We start from the raw sequence: 23,358 nt of genomic DNA, 5'->3' as shown, positions 1-23,358 counted from the left end.
CAACAGCAACAATACAATGACACACACACACACACACTCACAAAAAAAAACTCGTGCATTACAACAATGTTTTATATGAATTGCATACAAACGGGTGCGTATATCATAAAATATTTTCGTTTGCGCCATCGCTGTCATTTAAGGTAATAACTTAGGTACAAATAAAGTGTGCTCCACACCGAAACTGATGAACACACCAAATACAAAAATATATATATATTCGAATTCACATGAACAAATAACCGCGTTCTCTTTCTATCTCCCCCTCTCTATTTCCCTCTCTCTCTCTCTCTGGCGCTAGCTCTGTCTCTTTCCCTTTCTCCTTCTGTTCATTAACACAATTGCATTTGGCGCTAGGTAGAGAAAAAAAATAAATAAATAAGAGCACTATTATCTCTATAATGCGTGTGTAATCGTACAGTTGTGTTTTTTTCTGCTATCCGCCGGTAAATAGTACTTATTTGTGCGCGCTGTCGCAAATCGAATAAAGGGTCAGCTTTGGAGAACGCAAAGGAGACAGATGAAAATACTTTTCACTATCTAAGAGAGTAACAGTGAAATTACAAATTTAATCAGTGTAATTCAACTGATAGGCTAACTGCGCATACGAATCAAACCCACAACCACACAAACAACACGCTACTATAACACATCACAAGCGCGAAAAATCGACTAGCTAGAGCGATATCTTTTTTTACAAAAAACAAAAATCCAAAATCCATCGATATTTCTTTTTGCATTTGAAATTTATTCAAATTTACACAACTCTCATCATCATTTCCATCATCAACAAAACGTGCAACTTATTAACAAAAAAAAAAAAAAAAAAAAAACACGCCAACATACAGTCACCATGTGTGTGTTATTTTTTTGTTTCTCTTCTTCGTCGTTGAAATTTTTATTTTTCTTCATCTTCTCTCTGTGCTGAACTGTGTTCGTTACTTCTCTTTCCTTTTCGTTGTCTATCGCCTTCGGCCGGTTTGTATGTGTCTTTCTGTTCAACTAATGTAAGCATTTTATAAACTTTATTAGCGTGCACACGTTTGAAAATATGTGTGGCGATGAAAATTCCAATTCAGCAAAATCAGCGCGATTTAAATCAGTTCATTTTTGATCATTGACTGAATACCATGCGAATAAACATTTTTCATGTAAATGTGCAGTGTAAAAATACGAAAATCGTTCTATTCAAGCGAATTGAAATCGCGTAATGTGTGCGCAAAGAAATTGAAACAAACAAAATATGATCGATGTTCAACGATTTTAAGCGTTTTTGGCAAATGACATCGAAACTGAGAGACGTTAAATTATAATATAAAAACGACGTATATTCAAACATCAAATAAAAAAGGAACGAAACACTTTTTTTTTGTCACAATAGATTATTATACACTCTACATCACAAGTGATGGAAGTAAATTAAATCAGTGAACAAAAACAAAAAAAAAAACAGTGGAAATATCAAATGGAAATATATATCGAATGTAACGAAAACAAGCTGTTTTTAACTTGCATGTGACCAGTGAATAAAAAAAAAAGTTTCGAAACGGGACTTAAGTAAGTGAATAATAAAATCTAATCATAGCAAAATGCACTCAATCTAAATGATTTGGATTGTATCAAATCGGACGCATTATTTTTAGATTTATTTAATATTATTAGTAGTCACAGCACCGTGTACTGAATGACATTTGATTTCGTTTGAAGAAAAAACTAAATCGGACAGTTTCGAAGCAAAAAAAAACAACAACAGCACTAGTGAAACATGCTTAATGATCAAAAGGTATACAAAACCCTGCATCAACGCCAATAAATAACATGCGAATCACATTCTGTTATGATGGATAATCGTTCATTCATAAGTGTACAAAATTCTAATCAGAAACAATATCAATGCTCATGTTTATACAAAACGATGATCCCAAATCTAATATCGCTTTTAATCACATACATTGATTGAGTAGGCAATGCCTACCACGCACACATTTCGAACATGATCATGTGGCATGCTTGAAGCTATTTTGACCAATCGATTGATTACAGATAGACAGCCAAACATACCAATTTTGCGCTAAGAAAAATGCAACAACAAGCGTCCGCGCAAAACAAACACAAACACACAATCCAATGAAAAACTATGCGAAGCTCAACAATTCTGAAGTAGATTGATTTGAGGCATTCCAAAGTGCGTTCAATTGAGATCATAAGCATTGGCATTGGAGCCAAAGCGGCAATTCAATCTATATATATGAAAAAAAGTTGTTCGTTCATGCTTTATCGATTTTGATTACTGTAAGCATTATGGGTTTTGTTGTCCAAAAAAAAAAACGAACAGAGACTAAAAACAGTACATTTAAGCAAATTGAATGAACGATATAAATCAAAGTGTCCATTATAAATGTGTGGTCTCTTCATAAAAATGTGCTCTTTATTTTCGTACTATCGTGTGTTCGGTTATTTAATTGCTGATAATTTATTATGCGATAATATATAAACTACATTTGTGTAATGTAATACCATATATTTCGATTATATTATTCTTGTTCATACGATTATATGGATATTTTACACGTGTGTATTGTACCTATATTTTAGTCTTCTGTCGGTGTGTTCTTATGGATTGATCATCTGGTCAATTTATCTCAACAAGTGAAAATTACCCGTTTTAGCGATTTGTTGGAGTTTTTTTGTTTCGTTTTTATTCGTCGTCGTCGTCGTTGAAATGAAAATGACAACGATTCGATGACAACAATTACAAATACCATATTGACGTTGATTGTTTGGAATTCTTCGAAAAGCTACTGTTGTTAAAAGAAGGGAAAAAATCCCATGCATACCGTATTTGAAATTTGTAAAGCATACTACGATAAATGGCATAAAAAAGATGAAATTGTTTTTTTTTTTATTTCAATTTTATACAACAATCAAGACATTGTTTTTGTCTGTGACTGTCGCTAACGGCAAAAGACAATAATTCTGATTGAAACCAACATTTTTTTGTGTGTGGCTTTTTTTCCAATCACCTTCGGTACGAAATATATGAATTGATTCGTACAGCGCTATAAAGTTAAAGCAATATAAGCGCGCTTAAAATAAAAAAACCAATTCTAGATTCATTTTTATTTGTATTTGCCAACAATTTTATGTTTATAGTTTTCATTGTAGAATATAGAGATCAAACTCAAATTCAAGCATATTCCAAACATTACCGGCCACACATCTCGGCCTCGTTAAATGTGATGCTCGTTTTTGTGTGTGCCATTTCAAAAGGTTTCTTTTTGTCGTGGTTGTTGTTGATTTGTCGTCTTTCAATTGAATCAAAAGATGATCATGTGTTTTTTTTAGTCAGTGAACCGTTGAGTTTCAAAGTGAAAGGTAACATGACAAACTATTAACAAATAAATATTGAACTTCATTGGAGAGTGAGAAAAAAGTGTGTGTGTGTGTATGTGTACGTGTGTGTGTCGATACATAACTCAATAGCCAACTGGCCGATTATTATTATACAACTATTTTTGCATGAACACATTATGAAATAATGTAGATTTTACTTAGACTTCTCTTTTGTTTGTTGATTGCCACACACGATTTAATTGCAATGGAAAATCAGCAGCATTGAGCGAGCACCTTTTCTGCGTTGATTAATTTTTTTTCCACTTCTCTTTAATCTCTTCTTGGGATTTTGTTGCCTTCAATGTATGTACGTAGCACGTTCAAACTCTATTTAGGCCTATTATAAATATGTAATTTTTGTAAAATGTAATCACTTATGTTCAAGGTTTTAATAATATAAAGTAGAATAATTGAGGGTCAAAAGGAGAAAATTCAATTGACATGTTTGTATGTTGAAAATAGTTTTGAGCACACCACTCAACCAATTTGGTACACACCTTCTGAACCAATAATAACATTTAATGCACGCTCAATAAGAATGTGCGTTGATCACCGAAAATCTAAAATTAATATCGATAATAATCAATGCAAATGTTGAATGGAGGATAAGATTTTTTTTACACGACGAATAATTACAAGATTCAATTAAGATCTTTAGTTTGTTAGGGTAAACAAAAAAAACAGCTTCATGTCATGCCATATATAATAATAATCGGTTTAGAAACGCTTAATTTGTTTATATTATTCTATGTTAGAAGCTTTTTATACGGTCATTATATAACATCAATTTTGTTATATTTTCAATCTTATTGCCAATTATCTGTTTAGCTTTGTGAAACAGTTGGTTCTTATGTTTGAAATCAAAACTGACATCAATCCGAACATCAATCGCATAGCAAAAGCCATTTTAGCCAATAAAACATGAAAAATCCGAAATTATTACCGCCCAATTACAAGATTCGGGTAAGTAAAATTCAGTTTTTGGCATCCGTCGAATATCATCGACCTACGCCATAATTTATTTTGTTTATTTTGATCTATTCATTGTTTATTTTTTCCGTTATCACATTTGTGATGCTATCAATGCACTTACACATGTGTACACATTTTGTATGTCCTCTAATGATGGAAACACTTGGTGATAATCATCAATTTTGAATTGGTAAATTATGGATAATATGTCACCTTGCTCAAACGCCACAACTTTCAATTGATTTTGAACCGGCCGCGTTTAATTCACACGCACGGCAAACAAACAAACAACAGGTGCTTTTAGTATTTCCAAAAAACGATGATGTTTGCGATATTCTACAAGATGCATGCAGCCGACTTGAAATGGACACATTCCTATCACAAACATTACCTGAAGCAATTGAATCGTTTCAAAATATTACAAATGGTGGCCACAATTTGATCATAGTCGACGGTCGATTGCCACAATCAATTCTTGATCCAGAAACTGTAGCCCGGTAGGTGTTGGTTTTGATCGAGAATATAAATTTGCTTCAAACAACGAGTACACACACACACACGCGCACGTGAGCAAAATGGGCTTTATGTATTTTCATAAGGGTTGAAAATATTGTGAGGAAATTGATTTAATTTTTGAATAAAATGGAGAAAAAAGTGGTTTCATCAAAGTTAAAATGTGCCCATTATTATGTATGCGTATGTATGTGTGTAAGACTCGAAATTGTAGCACGTTTATATTCTCATCGATTCAGTTTTGAATGTACCAGTTTTAAAATAAATGACAACCATTAACATATATTTGAATTTTGTTGTACCACGGATCTATTCCAATTTGTTTAGTGCCATTAAAACTTCAAATGGAGGTCAATATACAACATTATCCATTTTACTCAAGTCGAAGTAAGTAATAGTTGTTTTACTTCTTAGCTCTTAAGCTTTGTGCAACAGGTTGTGAGCATTTGTCCAATATTAAAATTAATATCGATATTGACTAGTTATGAATTTTTTTTATCCATTACAAATTCCATCTAATAACATATAATGATAACTACAATCAATATTTGATGCAATTTTTTAAACGAAATTGCTGATTCAATTATAGATTGCCGCACCAAATAATTTTCAATCAAAAATATTTTTCCTCTCATTAATATATGACATGTATGGTTTTCAATGAATGGAATGAAACGCTAACTCTCAATATTTGAAAAATTCACAATCATGTCATTTAATTAATTCAGAATATAAAATTCAAATTCAAAATCTATTCAATACATGAATGGGTTATTATATGAATTTGTGTATGAAATAGTTTTTATCAGCTGCAATATAAACAACATCACTTTTCAATTATTTTGAATGCTTTTATATTCTTCCTGTTTTAATATTCAATTTGAATTTTAGCACGTTCGAGAAAGATGATGCTTTCATTATGTCCTTATTAGATTCTGGTTACAGTAAGGTACATTGCTTGTATAATCATTTCAATTGGAAGACATTTGCGGCTATTATTTATTTATAAAAATTGTTTATCATTGTAATATAGTGTTTAATGGAATCGCAGTTATTGCCGGTGTATATATCGAAATTACGTGAGATTCAGTATGCAGTTCGACAACAAAGCATCATTGCTACCCAACAGGTGTGACATACGTCTTTTCGAACACAATCATTTAAATTATTTAAATATTGCCACTAACAAAATAAGCTTAACCAAAATGACGCAAAGCACGTTTTGAGATAGTCAAGCAAATGTTTAACATACATTAAACAGCCATTCATGTCTATTCACATCTCTCCCTCTCTCTCTCTCTCGCTTTCTCTAATTTAAAACTAGAAACATTTATTGTAAAAATCGAAATCGACTCACTATGATTGTCTGTTTAATGCATGTGAAAAATATTCGTCATAAAATGTACATTTTTGAGAGGATTGATCATTTAAATAGAATGGTTGTGTACAGGTTTGCTCGATCTTTTTAATATTTACACAGGTTTTATACACATCATTGAATGCCAATCATGAGCCAATTATAATCACAGACGATGTATTTCGAATGCAATATGCGAACAGAGCAGCTGAACGATTGTTCGATGTCAAAGTGGTAAGAATGCAACATAGCATATAAAATTGCTGGCTCAAATTCAAATTTTGTACACGACAAAAAACAAAGAAATACACTGCCTACGTATTTTGTTTATTCCTTATCCCACTTTAATATGAAATAAACCCATTTCAACAAAGGAAGAAGTGTTGAGCCGACCATTGGTTGATGTAACTCATTTAGACATTCAGTCAATCAACGTGGCCGCATCAATGTCCACCGAATTTGATCTAAAATTGTGCGTTAAACGAAAATCATCGGACGCTTTAAATGTGAATTGTCATTTTGTAGCTGTGACATGTATTGGACGGAAACCGACACATTTTCTCATTACATTTGAGATGACAACAAATAATTTAACCATCACAGATCATATGTCCAATTCCGATACAACGAATCAAATTGTTCTAACCGCACAACAATCTCAGCAAACATTGTCATCATCATCATCATCACCAATGATACCAAAACCAAATACAGAACCACGTGGTTCACTACACGGCAGCATTAGACGCGGTATATATGTAGATATAGATTTGTTTTTATTTCAATATTTATATTCGTTTATATTCGTGTATAGGTTCATATACATCACTGGGCTTTGATGCGAGGTCTATAGCATCGGAAAATATACGGCGAACAAGTTTAGCAAAATTATCTGCACTGCCACTTGAAGCACCAATTACAAAAGTAATTTCGATGAACATGCTTTTATTTTTCGTCACTTCAAATCAACTAAAAAATCATAAATGTTTGATTGAATTCAATTGAAGGTGGTTACTATTTTAAGTCAAGTTCAAGAAAGCTGTTCACCAGATGAGGCAAAACTATTGGACAAAGTTATGGAATTTTTAAAACGTGAAGGACTTTACAGTCCTCAAGTAAAAGACATGCGTACCGATGACCCAGTGGCAAATGATTTAATTGGAGCGTTGTTATTGTCGGTAAGCGACTTAATTTTATTGATTGAATAACAATTATTCGAATTGATTTTTAATTGTTACTGTTTGTGTTGTTGTTGTTATCTTCATTTTAGCAAGGACCTTCAAACACTCTATCATCTCGTCGTAGTTCAAATGATTCTGTGGTGCGATCGACAAATCGTCAAGGTTCATTATTGTTGCCATTGAAAGGGAAAGGCAACTCAATTGTGAATGATTTACTTCAAACTTGTCTAGACTGGAATTTCGATATATTTCGCCTGGAGCAAATTAGTGAACGTCATCCATTGGTTTATTTAGGCATGGAATTATTTCGCAGGTGGTTAATTATTATAATCTAATTGACATTTTTTTTAAGCGACGTTGATTGATGTAATTCTTCAAGTTTTCATTAATATTTCATCGTGTTGGCAGATTTGAAGTATTTGCAGCATTCAACATTGACGAGAAAACGTGCAAGGCTTGGTTAAGCGTAATTGAGGCTCACTATCATTCAACAAATACATATCACACAAGTACACATGCCGCCGATGTTATGCAAGTAGGTTAATGAAATGCCGCTTCGGCATCTATTGAACTCTGAACACACTTAAGCATTAAGCCATACACTGGCATGTACGCACCGCAAACGCTAACACACTCTTTGGTTTCAGGCGACAGCAGTTTTCCTATGTAAACTACAACAAAGAGATAGTCAATTAATGGATCGAATCGACGAAGCAACCGCCCTAATATCAGCTGCAGCCCATGACATTGTAATGCATACGATCGATTTTCTCACGTCCAAACTCAAATTCACTTCATTTCAGACACGTAACATTTCTGTTGTTGTTGTTTTTTTTTTTGTAAATTACAGGATCACCCGGGCCGTTCATCGGCATTTTTATGCAATTCAAATAGTTCACTGGCCATATTGTATAATGATAGTTGTGTTCTTGAGTCTCATCATGCTGCTCTCATGTTTCATTTGACTTTGAACGATGATAAAATAAATATCTTCAAAAATTTAGATCGAGAAACTTATAAACTGGTGCGATCCGTTATAATTGATATGATTTTGGCAACAGAGATGACCCGACACTTTGAACATTTGGCCAAATTTGTAAGCGTTTTTGGAGCAGAAAATGAACACGAAGTACATACCGATTCCGATGATAATCATATGTTAATTAGACGGATGTTAATCAAATGTGCCGATGTAAGCAATCCGGCGAGACCATTCCGTTTTTGTGCCGAATGGGCCGAAAGGTAATTGTAAAACACGATTAAATCAAACAAATATTGGTAATATAGTTTATTAATCACCCACGCCCACACAAACACACAGAATTGCCGAAGAATACTTTACTCAAACGGACGAAGAGAAGAGGATCGGTTTACCGATTGTGATGCCAATGTTTGATCGAACAACATGTAGCATAGCAAAAAGTCAAATTGGTTTCATTGAATTTATCATTCAAGATATGATGAAAGCATGGGACAGTTTTATTCGTATGCCACAACTAATCACCTGTATGGAATACAATTACCTACAATGGAAACAACAAGATGCGCAACTATCTTCTTGAATCAATACGAATACATCAGTTTATATATACAAATATACACACACACATATATATAATATATATTTTAGATTTCTTGTATTTATTTCGACATTTTTAATTGGTTGTTTTGACATACAGCCGCATGGAATTAAAACATACGAAATTTTGTGTTTTTATATATTTCAATGGATTGATCAACTGACAAAAATATCTTGTAAGTGTAGATTTTCCATCATTCAATCAAAATTCTTGGCGTTGTTGTTGTCGATTTTTTTTTGCGTATCGCAAAAATATCGAGATCAAAAACATTTGACAAATATGAGAATTCGCATTTTTTTTTCCTTTCGCAATTCTCACCAACTTGACTTAGATGGAATAATCGAACAGAAATTCCCATATTGGGCCCGATAGACTTGTTAAGTCTAACTAGATCTTGGAAATTACAAATACAATTTACAACAGTAAATTGGCCATTTATTTAGTTACAAACACTGATGTCTTCTTATTCTTTTGTGTTCATTAACGTAATACTATCAATTTCAAATTAACACACTAATTGATCATCAATTTAAAACATTTATTTGTTTGATGTTGTCGCTCTGTAGTACAGAAAATGTCGATAGAGAGCGAACGAGACAAAAAATAACTATAACAAAATTAACGCATTCATTTCGAATTCTCTCTCTCTCGCTCTCTCTCTATCTCACTCACCCACTATCTCTGTCTTGCTATTTCAATGTAATTTAAGCAGGTTTATATTTTTTTAAATGGAACCTAAAATGTCGTTCAATTTTGATCGAAGAATTGCTGTATTAATTTTCGAAAATTATCCACAGTAACAGGTTCAATGTGCGTTTGCTGAATGCAACTTTCCATAAAAACAAGGCCAGCTCATTTTTGCAATAAATATTATTATGCGTGCGCTTGCTAATTGGAAATTAGCAATTAATGACGTGATTAACATCGACCTGTGTGAATAATTGCGACAATCAATTTCATCTATAATAGATCATTTTATAAAGACTCATTTCTGAATCGTTTATTTTTGTCATTTTGACATTTTTAAATGCCATCTCTTGCATTTAATTTTGACATTGAATGGAAATATTTAAATGTTGGGTGATTTTGTGAAAAATGACTGGATGAAACACAGATCATGGAGCATTCATTTTTTCGTCGCATTGTAAATGGATTGTATTTTTTTTTATTTGAAACCAATTAAAATTGATAAAAAAACTAACACCAAACACCCACTATAGTGATAGATATATATAGATATTGTATTATTTGTCGAAAGATTGATTTTATTTCGATGATTTAAATTAAGTTCGAGAAAACAGTCTTTTTTCATCATTATCAACTAAAATTTTACTGAACCGATAGAATTACTTTTTATGTAATTTGAAATTTCAACTTTCAACGGAATATAATCTATGTACACGATTTAATAGGCAGCGCCATCTATTGTTCAATCTGCATGTATTCGACATCTAGAGTTGAAAGTAACAATATTGGCATTACCGTCGTACACTCATATTAGTTATAAGTGGGGAATAGGGAAAAAAACAAGTTTATTTTTTATTTTTAATACTATTGAGAAGAAAATCGCATTGTCAACAAACAATTGAAGAAACAATTCAAGTCTATCAAATTGAATAGTGATTTTTATCGTATTTTTTTTGTCTCTGTATTACATCACGGTGTCGACAATTTTTATTTAGAGAAAGCTATTTTACATTTGATAATCTATTGAATTGCACTATTGAATACTGCAATCGCTGTAATTATTTACAGTGGCCACTGTGAATGTCTATTTTAATTTTTCAAATCCCCTTCAATACAAATAAAAAAAAAACATAATAATACATGAAAAGACGAGTTTTGTCAGACAACAATTACGTACAAACAAATAAAAAAAAACAGAACAAACAGTTTTATTTGATTTGACTTGGCAAATTCTAGTCAAAACAACACACAGTTTAATATTTCTGTTCAACAATTGATATTCAAGCGATTGGTAAGTATATATGGTGCTGTATAATTTCGATCTAATTTAAATTGGCAAATAAAGAGAAAAAAGTGTTCGCGGCGATGAAAATCGAAATTGAAATGTAACCCTATTGCAATTGATGAATATCAGAATTTGTGGAAAATGAGAGAAAACAGAACGAACGGCAGATAGACAGAACATTGAATTTAAAGTGCGTCACAGATTTGTAGTAAAGTCACGAAATCGCATCGAACTCGGAACGAAATGTTTGATAATTTATTATTTAAATGATTTTATTTTGAGAGACTTTGCATTTCCAACACGTTTGATTTATTTATTGCTTGCCAACACTCACAACGCAATATAGAAATTTACGTTCGCGCTCTCTCTCTATTTTCGTCATAGCATGCAATGCAACAGTGATCCCGCCGATGATTACCATTGTACACGATAAAAAGTCATTTTAATTGCGGCTACCTGTTTAATGTATCATAATGGTTGTATGCATTTTTTTCCGATATTTATTTTTCAACGTTGAAATCATTTTTTCAATCAATCGTTTCACCAGCTGAAGGCCATGGTATGGTTATTGTATGTTTATGGTTGTGTGTTTATGGTATATATTCTTGTGGTGATTGACGGAAGAAAAAAAAAACTAAAACATATACAAACAAGCACACTCATGCACGTTCAATTGTTCACGGAACCGAGGTTGTGTTTACTTTACACATTTTATATATCCAAGTATACCCAAGTGGATGGAAAAGAGTGTATTTTGCGCAATCGTCAAGTTTTGTAAATTATATTGTTGTTGGACTACATCAAAATATTGAAGCACCACTGGAACCAAGTGCCATAGATTGAATGAAACGCACGAAAGAATATATATATATGATTCGGTTGCAAACTGTTGAAAAACAGAAACAGTCAACAACAATGGGTTTTGTTTTTTTGTTGCAGAATTCTTTGAAGTAAACACACAGGTGAAAAAAAACATCATGTAATTGGAGAAAAAGCGATATGTGTGAAAATATTAATGGTCGTGTTGGTTGATAGTCAAGAGTGTAAGAGTAAGAGAGATAGAGTGAAATTTTGCATGTGGTTTTTTTCTTGCCACCCATCTAGTCTATATCTAAAAATATTTTGTTAATTTAATTGAGTGACTAATTTACAATTGTTGTATTCTCTTTGTTTCAGTTGAATAAATTTTAATCAAAATAATGGCACCACAACCTGATAATATACCGCCACCAAAGGCCGATTTTACAGCGCCGCCACCATATGAGGCAGGCGATTATACATCGACCGGTCCAATTGAACCGAGCAAATTGCCCACATACGAGGAAGTTCAGTTGGAAAAAAGTCTACACGGGGAACCAATTCTTCAACAAGCAATCTTACCGCCATCGGTATGCCCACCACCACATCCAAATCCAGCAAATGTGACATTTATTGCACTATCCGATACCACAGATCCGGAAAATATAACATCCGATAATAGTTTATTGGGCACAGATATAATTTTCGTAACCGCATTTCTGATTGCATTCATATTCAATTGGATAGGTTTTTTGATGTTGACATGCTTTTGTCACACAATTGCCGCTCGTTATGGTGCTCTCTCAGGATTTGGTCTATCATTAGCCAAATGGACACTTATTGTAAAACACAACACCGATCTGGCATCGCATGAAAATTCATGGCTATGGTGGTTAATAATGGCCTTTGGATTTTTGATCTGTGTACGGGCATTAGTTCAATATGTCAGCATTAAACGAACATGGCGTTTACTGTCCGCATCAGCGCAAGAACGATTGTTATTCTTTTACTAGAAAACGACCGATCCATCTTGGCGCATTTAAGCAACAACAACAATAAAAACAATGAAACTTTTCAGAACTTTCTGATCTGAAGACTACTGTGAAAGACAACATAAGAAAGTTTAATCTCGAATGTGTCATTCTTTATTTCGTTAAGATATTTTGAACTTTTTCCATGTTTGATCCATTGAAGAGGCAATTTACACATACACACATATACACCAATCGCTTCAAATTCACATGAGTTTTATCAAGGTGAAATTGAATGAACATTTTCATTGTCATACGTTTGAGTAAAATATGAATGAATTATATAGTGATATGTGCAATTTTATCAGATTTTCTTTATTTTTTTTTAAATATTATGTTCTCTTTTATTTTTTTTTTCGAATAAATTCTACTGGTCAGAGGATGCAACGAAACTCAAATGCAATGTGTACCGTGCAAATGTTCAGTCAGTTTCCTTTTTTGTTCGACTGCAGTGAGATGGGCCAAATTTAGTTCACGAAATATTCTTATTGCAGTATTTTTATTTTCACAATCTCTTTCTTTCAACTTCTCTTACCTTTTTTTTAAATGAAAATGATATATTTGGTTTTTTATCTAATGATATGTGCTATACTTCACAACGTCATGAGTCATTAGAATTGTATTAAGATGTTTAGGCTGAGATAAATGTTTTAGTGGTAAGGCAAAATGAATTTTACTATAAAAATAAACAAAAGAGCAAACCTAGACGCAGAGTATTTCATTTATTCATTTTTAAATCAATTTCAGGCCCATTTAATATTCATTTTTTTTCTTATTTTTTTTTCTTTCTCTGTTTCGCAAGGCTGTGGTAGTTAATGGAGTAAAGGGAATAAAATTTCTCTTGAATCAAGAAAGCTTTGAAAATATGTGCAATTTCGCTAATTCAGTATAACAAAATGTTATGGAAAGCAAGAGAAAAAAATTGTTGGTAAATACATGTGACAAATATGTTTTCATTTGTCCCTCTTGGGACTATCATCAAAATGTCGTATAAAAAATGGATAATCGATTGTCGATTAACATGCTTCTTTTCAATTAAATAGATTGAACAATGAGCAGTTATGTATGACACACACACAGAAATATTTGACATGATAATGATAATTCACACGTGGAAATGTCATCTATATAAATGGCAATGACAGCAGTTGCAATGGAAAATAGAAACGAAAAACAATAAATAAAACAATTCAATGATGAATTCGTAAATGTACGTTTTAATAATAAAATTTATCCATTTATTATTATGTTCGACATACACACAAACAATTTGTATATTGTAGAACAAAACACGGGGAGCTGAAACACGATGATGATGATGGTATTGTGTTTATTTAGCTTCTTTCTTTGTTTCTGCTTTACCACCACGGATTCTACCGGTACGACGGGCAGCAATGAGACCAACTTTACGACCGGCCGATGTTCCTCGTTTGACAGTCGAGGCTTTACCAATGTGTTGATGGTTACCACCACCGTGAGGATGCTCAACGGGGTTCATAGCCACACCACGAACCTTTGGCCAGCAGTTACGCTTACTAAAAAAAAGAAAACAAAATAAAATATTATAAATACTCTAACAAATGATTCGACTTTGAATATGGTAATATTTCTCTTAGTCACATTCATCATTCTAAATATGTGAATAAATCGATTAAATACGTACACTTTGTATTTGTGGTAAGCACGACCAGCTTTCAAGATTGGTTTGTCGATACGTCCACCGCCAGCAACAATACCAACCATAGCACGGTTGTTTGATGGTACAACTTTTTTAGCGCCCGATGGCAACTTGACACGAGTTTTACGTGTGTCTGGATTGTGGGCAATAACTGTTGCATAGTTTCCAGATGTACGGGCTAAACGTCCACGATCACCGGTCTTTTCTTCCAAATTGCAAACAATGGTACCTTCTGGCATTTGGCTCAATGGCATCACATTGCCGATTTGCAAAGTGGCTTTCTTTCCGCAGTACACAAATTGGCCAGTGTACAAACCTTCTGGGGCAATGAAAACTTCCTTGCGAATTTTGTAGCGGTATGGATCGCGGAAGTGCACGAGGGCAAGTGGTGCACCACGACCTGGGTCATGAACGACTTCCTAAAAAATCAACGATGAAAATTGTGTTATTCAAATGTCAAACATCGATTGATAAACAAAACACATGTGTTCAATAATGAACTGAATTGATGGCCTTTTTTAAATCACAATTAATCACAATTCAAATTACATTTTAAACACTTTCATTTAATTTTAAACACGTTTTTATTTTGATTAAAAGTAAGGTTAATACCTTCACTACACCCTTGATGTAACCATGACGTTCAGCGTAATCCAATGAACGCAATTTGGCGGCTCCCTTCCGTTTTTTCGTATGGGCTACGAAAACTGATCCAGCTCCTTTACGCTGAGCGCGAATAACACGACCCATTCTGATAATCTAAATTTTGATTGAAATAGAAAGAGTTGGCAAAACATAAATTTATTGTTGATCACACATGTTTTCAATGGGATTCCAATTTCAATATAAGTTCACATTTCACTTTGCACAGCCAAGTCAAAACTTAGCAAAATACTTAGTAAAACACGACCAATGTTAATGTGCGACAAAAATGGAAAATTTCTTTGAAAAAAATCGTACAAAGTAGAAAAATTTGTATTTAGAGCAAAAATTAATACAATTAGAAACGATTTAATAATATTTTCAGTGGCCGATGATCGAAAATATTGATGAAATTTTTCGATTTTTACGGAACAAATTTTTATAGCCGTACGTACCGAATGTAGTTACTTTAGAAAAAGAAAGAGGTTAGATTGGCTGACAGTTCAGTTAACACGAGTAAAACATGGTTGCCGTCAAAATTCACTCATTTTCCATATACGTTATAAATCAGGCAACACCAAAACTATAATGTAAATGTCAAAACCTGTTTCGTTATGCTTCCGCGAAAAAATTTCTTTTTTCTTTTCGAAAAATAAAATATTTTGGAGTTTATAAGAAAAAATTACAAACATCTTTCGTTTTTTTGTAAAAACTGTTTTTTTTTTCGTTCTGCAAAAATATTAAAATGACTCATCTATATTCCGAGTGGAATAGTGAAAATCCCAATGGGATGAACGAGACAAATATATGTGAAGATGAATGGTAGTCGTTTCGTTGAAAATTGGTAAAAAGGGCCACACTAGAAATTATATGGGAGAGGTCTCTGTTGTCATTGCACATAGTTGTAAGTTTCTATATTAAAAACAAAGTGTTTTGTAATATAGAATAACAACAGTAATTGTAGACGTAATGAAAATTGTATTGTTTGCCAATTGAATGTGTATTGTATCTGTGGATAGTATTATTTTAAAGTATTTCATTCATATTAATAAAATAAAAAGTAATAAATTGAACTGAACGAGAGAAGAAGAAGAAGAAAAAAATATCATACAACAAAATGTTAAGCGTATTGGATAATTGTTCGTATGCAACATTATCAGCAATAAACCATCACGGATCTACGCTGCCTGAGATGTCACCCGACCAACAAAAGCTCCTAATAGAGATACGTAAACGAAAACAGGAATTATTGCTGGAGATACAACAAATAAAAGATGAATTATGTGAAGTGGTCGCTGAAATGGAGGCTCTCGACTCACAAGACGATTGCAAGCACTCAAATAAAGACAAACAAATGTCGATCGGTCGAAAAAAGTTTAATATGGATCCGAAAAAGGGCATCGAATACTTATGTGAAAACAATTTATTGCACATGGATGCCCAGGATATTGCGCATTTTTTGTACAAAGGCGAAGGTTTAAATAAAACGGCCATCGGTGATTATTTAGGCGAAAAAAGTGATTTCAATGAACAGGTGCTAAAGGCATTCGTTGAACTACACGATTTTACAAATTTAATATTGGTACAAGCTCTGCGACAATTTCTTTGGTCGTTTCGATTGCCTGGTAAGTGTTGATTCAAGTGTATTTTATCTTTGGAGTTTAAATACGAAAGCAAGTGTTAATTCAAACGTATCTTATCTTTGGATATTTATCAGGCGAAGCGCAAAAAATCGATCGAATGATGGAGTGTTTTGCACAACGCTATTGTCAATTAAATCCAGATATATTCACCAACACAGATACATGTTATGTGCTAAGTTTTGCAATAATCATGCTGAATACGTCATTACATAATCCATCGGTAAAGGATAAGCCAAGTATTGATCAATTCATATCAATGAATCGTGGCATTAATAATGGCGGTGATTTACCACGAGAACTACTTGAATCACTATATGAATCCATTAGAACCGAACCATTTAAAATACCACAAGACGATGGAAACGATTTGATGCACACCTTTTTCAATCCCGACAAGGTACATATTTATTTTTCATTCATCGAAAAACATTGACGGCTTTATTTATTTATAATTTTGTTTTCACCCCGATTAGGAGGGATGGCTGTGGAAACAAGGCGGCAGGTACAAATCGTGGAAACGAAGATGGTTCATTTTGAATGACAATTGCTTATATTACTTCGAATATACGACGGACAAGGAGCCAAGAGGTATTATTCCATTGGAGAATATTCGAGTGCGAGAGATCCAAGATCGAAGTAAACCACACTGTTTTGAATTGTATGCATGTGGTGGTGCGGACATTATTAAAGCATGTAAAACTGATTCAGAGGGTAAAGTGGTTGAGGGCAAACATTCCGTTTATAGAATGTCGGCGGCCACCGATGAAGACAAACAAGAATGGATCAATCGATTAACACAATCCATTTCGCATAATCCGTTCTATGATATTTTGGTGCAACGAAAGAAAAAAGCGCTCACAATGAGCTAATAAAAAAATCAACATGGCATCAACGTATGTGCAACAAATCGAATCGAACAATTTCCGAGATTTATACTTACCTAACGAATTGGTTTAGACATAAACGACTTCGATACACTTTTCATCAATTTTTTTCAGAAAAAGAAACTGTGGTACAATTGTAGTTAACTGACGTAGATTTTTTTTTCTTTTGAACAATCACACATATTTTTATCGCATCGAATGAGTTACACATATTCTGTGGTAACCATAGCGTAATTTTTTTACTTCTTCAAACATTTCATATATGTTTTTGCACTTTCACCATGTTCTACCACAGTTTCTTTTCTCTGTGTTATTGAAAATCGAATTCAATACATTTGTGCCAGAAATGTTATTTCCCAAGAAAATTTGTGTTCCTTAACTGCTTCTCATCCACAAAATTAGCTTAGATTTACCGATTACTCAATACAATTCCGCCGACACCACATATGTTAAATACAAAAAAAAGTATTATGAATTTTTAAATTAAGAGCAGCTATATATACACTATTTACGTACAAATATCGCATGTTTAAAAACAAATCACAACTTGTTCCTTCTTTATATATATATTTTAATTCATTGTCATTCATTCATCCCCGTGAATTGTTTAGAAATATGTCATTCTATTCATTTAAATGTTGTTCATCATAAAAAAATCGTTTTGTATACACAAAACAATTGTAACGATACAGTTTCAAGTTTTGTTTTTTCGTTGAAAAATCGAAACAGATTATGGCATTGAAGAAAGAAAAACATAGTTTTTATTTTCGTAATCGAAAAAAATGTTTAATAAATTTTTAGCTAAATGAAAAAAAAAACATAATTTAGACGCAGACATCTTTATTATCTCTAATATATTTACACATGTTTTATTTACATTGATTAAATAATTGTACTGATTTTATTAATGGAATGAACACAGTATTTTGCAAAAGAATGTATGTTCAAAGGATTTATGTTCAAAGTATTTTTTTTTTAGAAAAGACTGTCTTTTTTCACCACACAAGAATATTTGAATATTTTGAATGCAGCTTGTACAATAATAAAGAATTAGTATTTGATGGAAATGTAATGTGAATTAACAAAACAAAAATTATTGCAAATACTCAAGGAAATTTTGCATGTTTTTTCGTTCATCCACTGTCTATATTTTTTCTGATCTCCTCATCTTTTGTAAATTTTCAAATACCATTTCCAATGGGCTGCTGACGAAGGTTCTTTTGTTTTTAAATAGAATATCAAAATATTTTACTCATGTTTAACATCATTTCAACAAAAAAAAATCATTTTTGTGATTTTCATGGAAACGATATGCTATAAGTGAGAGATTGGATCTATTCTAACGACAAATAAATAAATAAATGAATAAATAAGTTTAGAAATAAATAAATAAATAACTTGTAAATATAAAATAAAAATAAACAAATGATTACTGGGCCATCGCAATATTTTTGTGATTTTCGCTTTTGAAATTCTCCTTTTGATTTTCGCTTTTGGCAAAAATGGAAAAATACGAATATTTATTTTCATTTTCGCGAAAATTGACTATAATTGAAGGTATCTTTAGAAAAAATTTATTTCATAATTGTTCCTGATTTTTCGTTTTGTTTCAGAAATGTATCAAACATACTGATCGTCCAAGTGTTTTGTTTTTTTTTTTTACCTTGACTATTCTATTTTTGATTACTATTTAGCGAAAAAAAGAAAAAAAATAATTGACAACATATACTGTTTGGAAACTTCATTTCGGTTATGACACAATGCTATGGCCAGCCCTATTCTCCTTGGCTTTTGCTGCCTTGACAGCTCGATCGCGGAAGAAGAAATCAATTATTGGATGATAGTTATAATTAACCCGTTTTATTAAAACTTTGGATGGTGTCAATCGTGGTATTTGTGCATTTTTTACGGGCACACTGATTGGCGTGAATCCATTTTTACTGGGACGTTCAGTGTCGGTTCCATCATCACTTCCAATCAATACCGGCGTTTGACTTGACGTATCCGATGCACGATTTGCGATTGGAATTGACGATTGTTTGCGCTTAAATTGTACATCGTGCTCATACTTTGGGCTGGGCGGTGTAAGAAATGTGTCAGGCAGACTGCTTGTTGGACGTTTTAATTTTTTTCTTTTTTCAAAACGTTGTTTCTTTGTAATTATTGGCCGAAATACAGCACCATTTGGTTCACTGGGCGATTCTTCGGCATCACCTTCATTATCGTTATAATCATTGTTGGCCAATGAGTACAAGGCATCGGACGCAGAAAATCGTGTCTCAAACAAATCTTGATCATCGCCTGCATGTGGACTTATCGGCGGAAATTTTTCTCTGTATCCATCAATTTGGCATGAACAACATGTTGGAACCTTATAAATTGAAAAAAAAAAAAAAAAATCATTTAATTTTTGAATGTTTATTGAATTTGGGAAATGCAAGCAAATTCAACCTTGAATATATCGATATGTAGTCCACGCTTATTATCCCAACTGAGTAGTCGATGGTAATTGTAAATTTGAGCACATCTTGAACTAAAATTATCGGTCAAATATGTGCATGAATGCTCGGGATGGCTGCAAAATATTTCTTTATTAGATTAAATAATTTAATTTTTTTTTATGTAAAGAAAATGGTTCTTACGTGCACTTTTCCAAACGAAGAGTCTGGGTGTGTTGTCCTGTATTTACAATGTACTTCCATTCACCCGATGCCGATCGGGCTTTCTGCGGTCTGGCATATCGAACAATTGACGGACACATTCCACTTGATGGTACATTATTTTCTTCATCTTCACGTCGCTTTTTATTTTCCAGCTCTTGCATACGATTTCGCCAATCAGTTGGGTTATCCGCCAGCAGAGCGGTCATTGCATATCGATGTCTTCTTATACTTCCCATTATTTGATGTCTGAAATGCCAAAATGCATATGTATAAAAATAATTAATTATTATTGGATTTGAATGTCCAATTTAGAAGATGTATTGTATGCTTACATTGGATAGTCAACGACATACAAATAAATGTTATCAAAACGTTCGCTAATTGGACGTGGACGTACGCGATATGGTCGTATAAGCATTTCAGGTTCCGGAAGACTTTCTATATTAGTATCATTGTCGTTGCTAATCGGTGTTGTTCCGTTTAAATCTTTGAATGCCAAATGCTCTACTTCTTCCAATGACATGATTGTCGAAATGTTTGAATTCGGCAAACTCACATGAATTCTCGTTTCCGATTCAATGGCATGTTGATCGTTTGACTCTGGTGTTCCTCGAAAATTGGTCATATTCAATTTCCGTTCGTGATACGATGGTTGATCGTCTTCATATTTTGTGGATCGTTTCCATCGATGTAGTTCAGACGATGACCGATATTCATTTTCCGTTTTTTCATCGTTGAATTCATTTTCAATCGATTGTTCAAGCATATTCTTTTTCACAACATTCGCTATATTATAAACAATTGGCAAAATGGAATTTCTCTGCTCTCCAAACATCTCCTCAACCTAAATCAATGAAATCGAATTAAAATATTTAACCAATCAATGACATTGTGCGAATCAATATGAATAAAAAACTATAAATATATATATTCATATGAATTGGCTTTAATAAGCCAATCAGCATGTCTCTCTTTCTCTTGCTCCATGCTCTTTGTTCATCTATTTTCGTATGGCGATATACGAGTAAAAGTGGTTATAAACGCTACGCTCTTGGTTTTGCATAGTGCCACTTCATGCACATTAGTAACATACACACAGAAAACGTGTTTATTGTTCATTTCTTTTTGCGCGAACCGATCGACTGAATCGCCGTTTTCACGAATCTTTGAATTCTAGAAATGTGATCAATGATTCAATGCTACGCACGGCCATACGATATATGTATATGGTTTGTAATACGTCTGCAATGAACCAGTATAAGATGAATAGAAAGAGAAACACACTTTTACTTGCTACTTTCGATTGAGATGAAATGCTAGCAATCAAACCATGTTAAATGAATAATTTGTTTTTTTAATTCGAAAACGACAAATCAAATCAATTCAGAAAGTAATCAATTGAAATATGAAATGTAGAAGAAGAAAATTATTTGTTTTTTTTTTATCATACTTGCTTCAAATCCAATGATTTGCCAGACTTTGGATTTGTCTGTGTGGCAATCAGTGCAGCTAATGTTAATCGTTGTTCTTTTGATAATGATCTTAAAATCGGCAACATTTCCGATAATGTTCGTTGACTGCGTACATCATGTGTTGATCGAACAAGAGCATCACGAATGTGTTTTTCTTTTTCGTTGAAAAATTCCGGCTCATCTTCGGCCATATCTTTAAGCATCATTCTTTCAAAGCCACGAATATCTGGTTCGCTATGATAATGATGCATCATCGATGGTAGATCATCATCGTCAACATCAAAATCAGTTGATGAATCATCGTGGTACACACTCAATACATTATTTATCATTTGAATTAAAAGACACAAAACGAACACACATTTTATGAATTGCATTTTATTCTTGTTTTTTTTTTCTTCTTTGATTTCCGTTTTTGTTTTTGCTTAAGCACAAAGTTTCTCCTTCTATTTCATGCACAATATCACACAAATTTTATTTGACCAACTTGTAAGAGAGTTCAATTGCACTCACTGATCAACACCAATGTGTGTGATATCTGGTTTTTACCAAAGATGGCTCACGAACTTTGGTCGTTTCCTGTACGGCGAACTCAATTTGGACGCTGAGCGCTGAAATTTATCTCTGTTTGTCGATAGTTATATTCTTTGCAATTTAAAACCGAACAAGCATTGTAGTTGTTTTCATTGCAAGCGACCTTAATTAGCAAAACGCTGTATTATAACCTGTATATATATATATATCTATATATCTATCTATATATCTTTATATTTATCTTTTATTCTTCAGATATGAGAAAAACAACGAAGTATATTCGATGCGCACTGGTGAAACAAGCAAAACGAATAAAAAAATTTGTTTGCTCTTACTACACTGGCATATGCACGGTTTCACTTAAACAACATCTTTCTCCGCTGAAACGTTTGGTAAAACTAACATCTCTCGCTCGAAGACTTAAGAATATTCGTGGCTCTTTTTCTCTTCTTTCTCTTGTGCTTGTATGAGATTGTATTTTAAATAACGGCATAGCAAATAAGCCATTTTTACGCATTGGCTTTCATTAATATATACATCTGTTCACATGAGATCGTTTCGACAAAACGCGATACAGTTGAACACACTGAAAAGAATACTTCGGTTAACTTTCGTTTGATGAAACATTTCAATAAAATGGCTAGCGCTTTTCAGAGATTATATGCTGCAAGTATTTTTATGTGTGTTTGAATCAAGTATGTGTAATTTTCGATGTGATTGCATTTGTACGTCATTTTTACACAAAAATCATTTTGAATTGAATGAATATATTTATGGATTACAAAGCATCTATACTCTGCTTGAACAAAAAAAAAGTCTGATTCAAAAAAATGTAACCTAAAATTTGTATTCAATTTTTGACATTTTTTTTTAAATATAACAACAGCAAAAAGCACCGTTCGAGTGAATCGAAAGAAAGAAAAATGCAAAATAATACTTTCTTTGTAAGTGGATCAATCTGAATTTTTATATATATACCAAATGAATTCGATATACCTGCGCACAAGAAACAAAAAAAAAAATGCCCAAAAACCGACGATCATAA

The 23,358-nt window shown here is 32.8% G+C and overlaps 5 protein-coding genes across 12 annotated transcripts; 3 read left to right on the top strand and 2 right to left on the bottom strand.

Annotated features, from left to right (window-relative positions):
* The first annotated feature begins 1,050 nt into the window (after positions 1-1,050).
* Positions 1,051-9,056, top strand: LOC116337517 (high affinity cAMP-specific and IBMX-insensitive 3',5'-cyclic phosphodiesterase 8). 4 transcript variants are annotated; one of them, XM_031762144.1, is made up of 16 exons: positions 1,051-1,557; positions 1,663-1,783; positions 4,222-4,356; positions 4,660-4,862; positions 5,206-5,265; positions 5,770-5,827; positions 5,912-6,007; positions 6,359-6,469; positions 6,610-6,985; positions 7,050-7,159; positions 7,243-7,413; positions 7,506-7,729; positions 7,825-7,951; positions 8,064-8,165; positions 8,267-8,658; positions 8,738-9,056. In XM_031762144.1, exons 3-16 carry the CDS (start codon positions 4,315-4,317, stop codon positions 8,976-8,978), a joined length of 2,313 nt encoding a protein of 770 aa, XP_031618004.1. In that variant the 5' UTR covers positions 1,051-1,557; positions 1,663-1,783; positions 4,222-4,314; the 3' UTR covers positions 8,979-9,056. The 4 variants fall into 4 exon arrangements, with proteins under 4 accessions (XP_031618004.1, XP_031618003.1, XP_031618005.1 ...); XM_031762143.1 differs by lacking the exon at positions 1,663-1,783; XM_031762145.1 differs by lacking the exons at positions 1,051-1,557; positions 1,663-1,783 and adding an exon at positions 2,724-3,375.
* Positions 9,057-10,518: 1,462 nt separating this feature from the next.
* LOC116337561 (NEDD4 family-interacting protein 1) lies at positions 10,519-13,502 on the top strand. Of its 5 annotated transcripts, none has more exons than XM_031762230.1 (2): positions 10,519-10,974; positions 12,145-13,336. In XM_031762230.1, exon 2 carries the CDS (start codon positions 12,168-12,170, stop codon positions 12,777-12,779), a length of 612 nt encoding a protein of 203 aa, XP_031618090.1. In that variant the 5' UTR covers positions 10,519-10,974; positions 12,145-12,167; the 3' UTR covers positions 12,780-13,336. The 5 variants fall into 5 exon arrangements, with proteins under 5 accessions (XP_031618090.1, XP_031618094.1, XP_031618092.1 ...); XM_031762234.1 differs by lacking the exon at positions 10,519-10,974 and adding an exon at positions 11,410-11,527 and having other exon boundaries at positions 12,145-13,502; XM_031762232.1 differs by lacking the exon at positions 10,519-10,974 and adding an exon at positions 11,808-11,930 and having other exon boundaries at positions 12,145-13,502.
* A 489-nt stretch (positions 13,503-13,991) lies between these two features.
* LOC116337556 (60S ribosomal protein L8) lies at positions 13,992-15,685 on the bottom strand. The gene is made up of 4 exons (XM_031762218.1): positions 15,573-15,685; positions 15,088-15,234; positions 14,461-14,894; positions 13,992-14,332 (listed from the first exon to the last, which is right to left on the bottom strand). The coding sequence occupies exons 2-4, from the start codon at positions 15,223-15,225 to the stop codon at positions 14,128-14,130; spliced, it is 777 nt and encodes a 258-aa protein (XP_031618078.1). The 5' UTR covers positions 15,226-15,234; positions 15,573-15,685; the 3' UTR covers positions 13,992-14,127.
* Positions 15,686-16,001: 316 nt separating this feature from the next.
* LOC116337544 (cytohesin-1-like) lies at positions 16,002-18,308 on the top strand. Its single transcript, XM_031762201.1, has 3 exons — positions 16,002-16,742; positions 16,835-17,157; positions 17,234-18,308. Exons 1-3 carry the CDS (start codon positions 16,235-16,237, stop codon positions 17,627-17,629), a joined length of 1,227 nt encoding a protein of 408 aa, XP_031618061.1. The 5' UTR covers positions 16,002-16,234; the 3' UTR covers positions 17,630-18,308.
* Positions 18,309-18,467: 159 nt separating this feature from the next.
* LOC116337529 (neurotrophin 1) lies at positions 18,468-22,677 on the bottom strand. Its single transcript, XM_031762174.1, has 5 exons — positions 21,758-22,677; positions 20,640-21,151; positions 20,287-20,553; positions 20,096-20,219; positions 18,468-20,015 (listed from the first exon to the last, which is right to left on the bottom strand). Exons 1-5 carry the CDS (start codon positions 22,154-22,156, stop codon positions 19,395-19,397), a joined length of 1,923 nt encoding a protein of 640 aa, XP_031618034.1. The 5' UTR covers positions 22,157-22,677; the 3' UTR covers positions 18,468-19,394.
* Between the last annotated feature and the right edge of the window lie 681 nt (positions 22,678-23,358).

This window comes from Contarinia nasturtii, unplaced genomic scaffold (assembly GCF_009176525.2).
Source record: "Contarinia nasturtii isolate CC-2019 unplaced genomic scaffold, AAFC_CNas_1.1 Cnas_scaffold_285, whole genome shotgun sequence".
Classification (NCBI taxonomy): domain Eukaryota; kingdom Metazoa; phylum Arthropoda; class Insecta; order Diptera; family Cecidomyiidae; genus Contarinia; species Contarinia nasturtii.
This window is presented reverse-complemented; position numbering and strand designations above follow the sequence as displayed.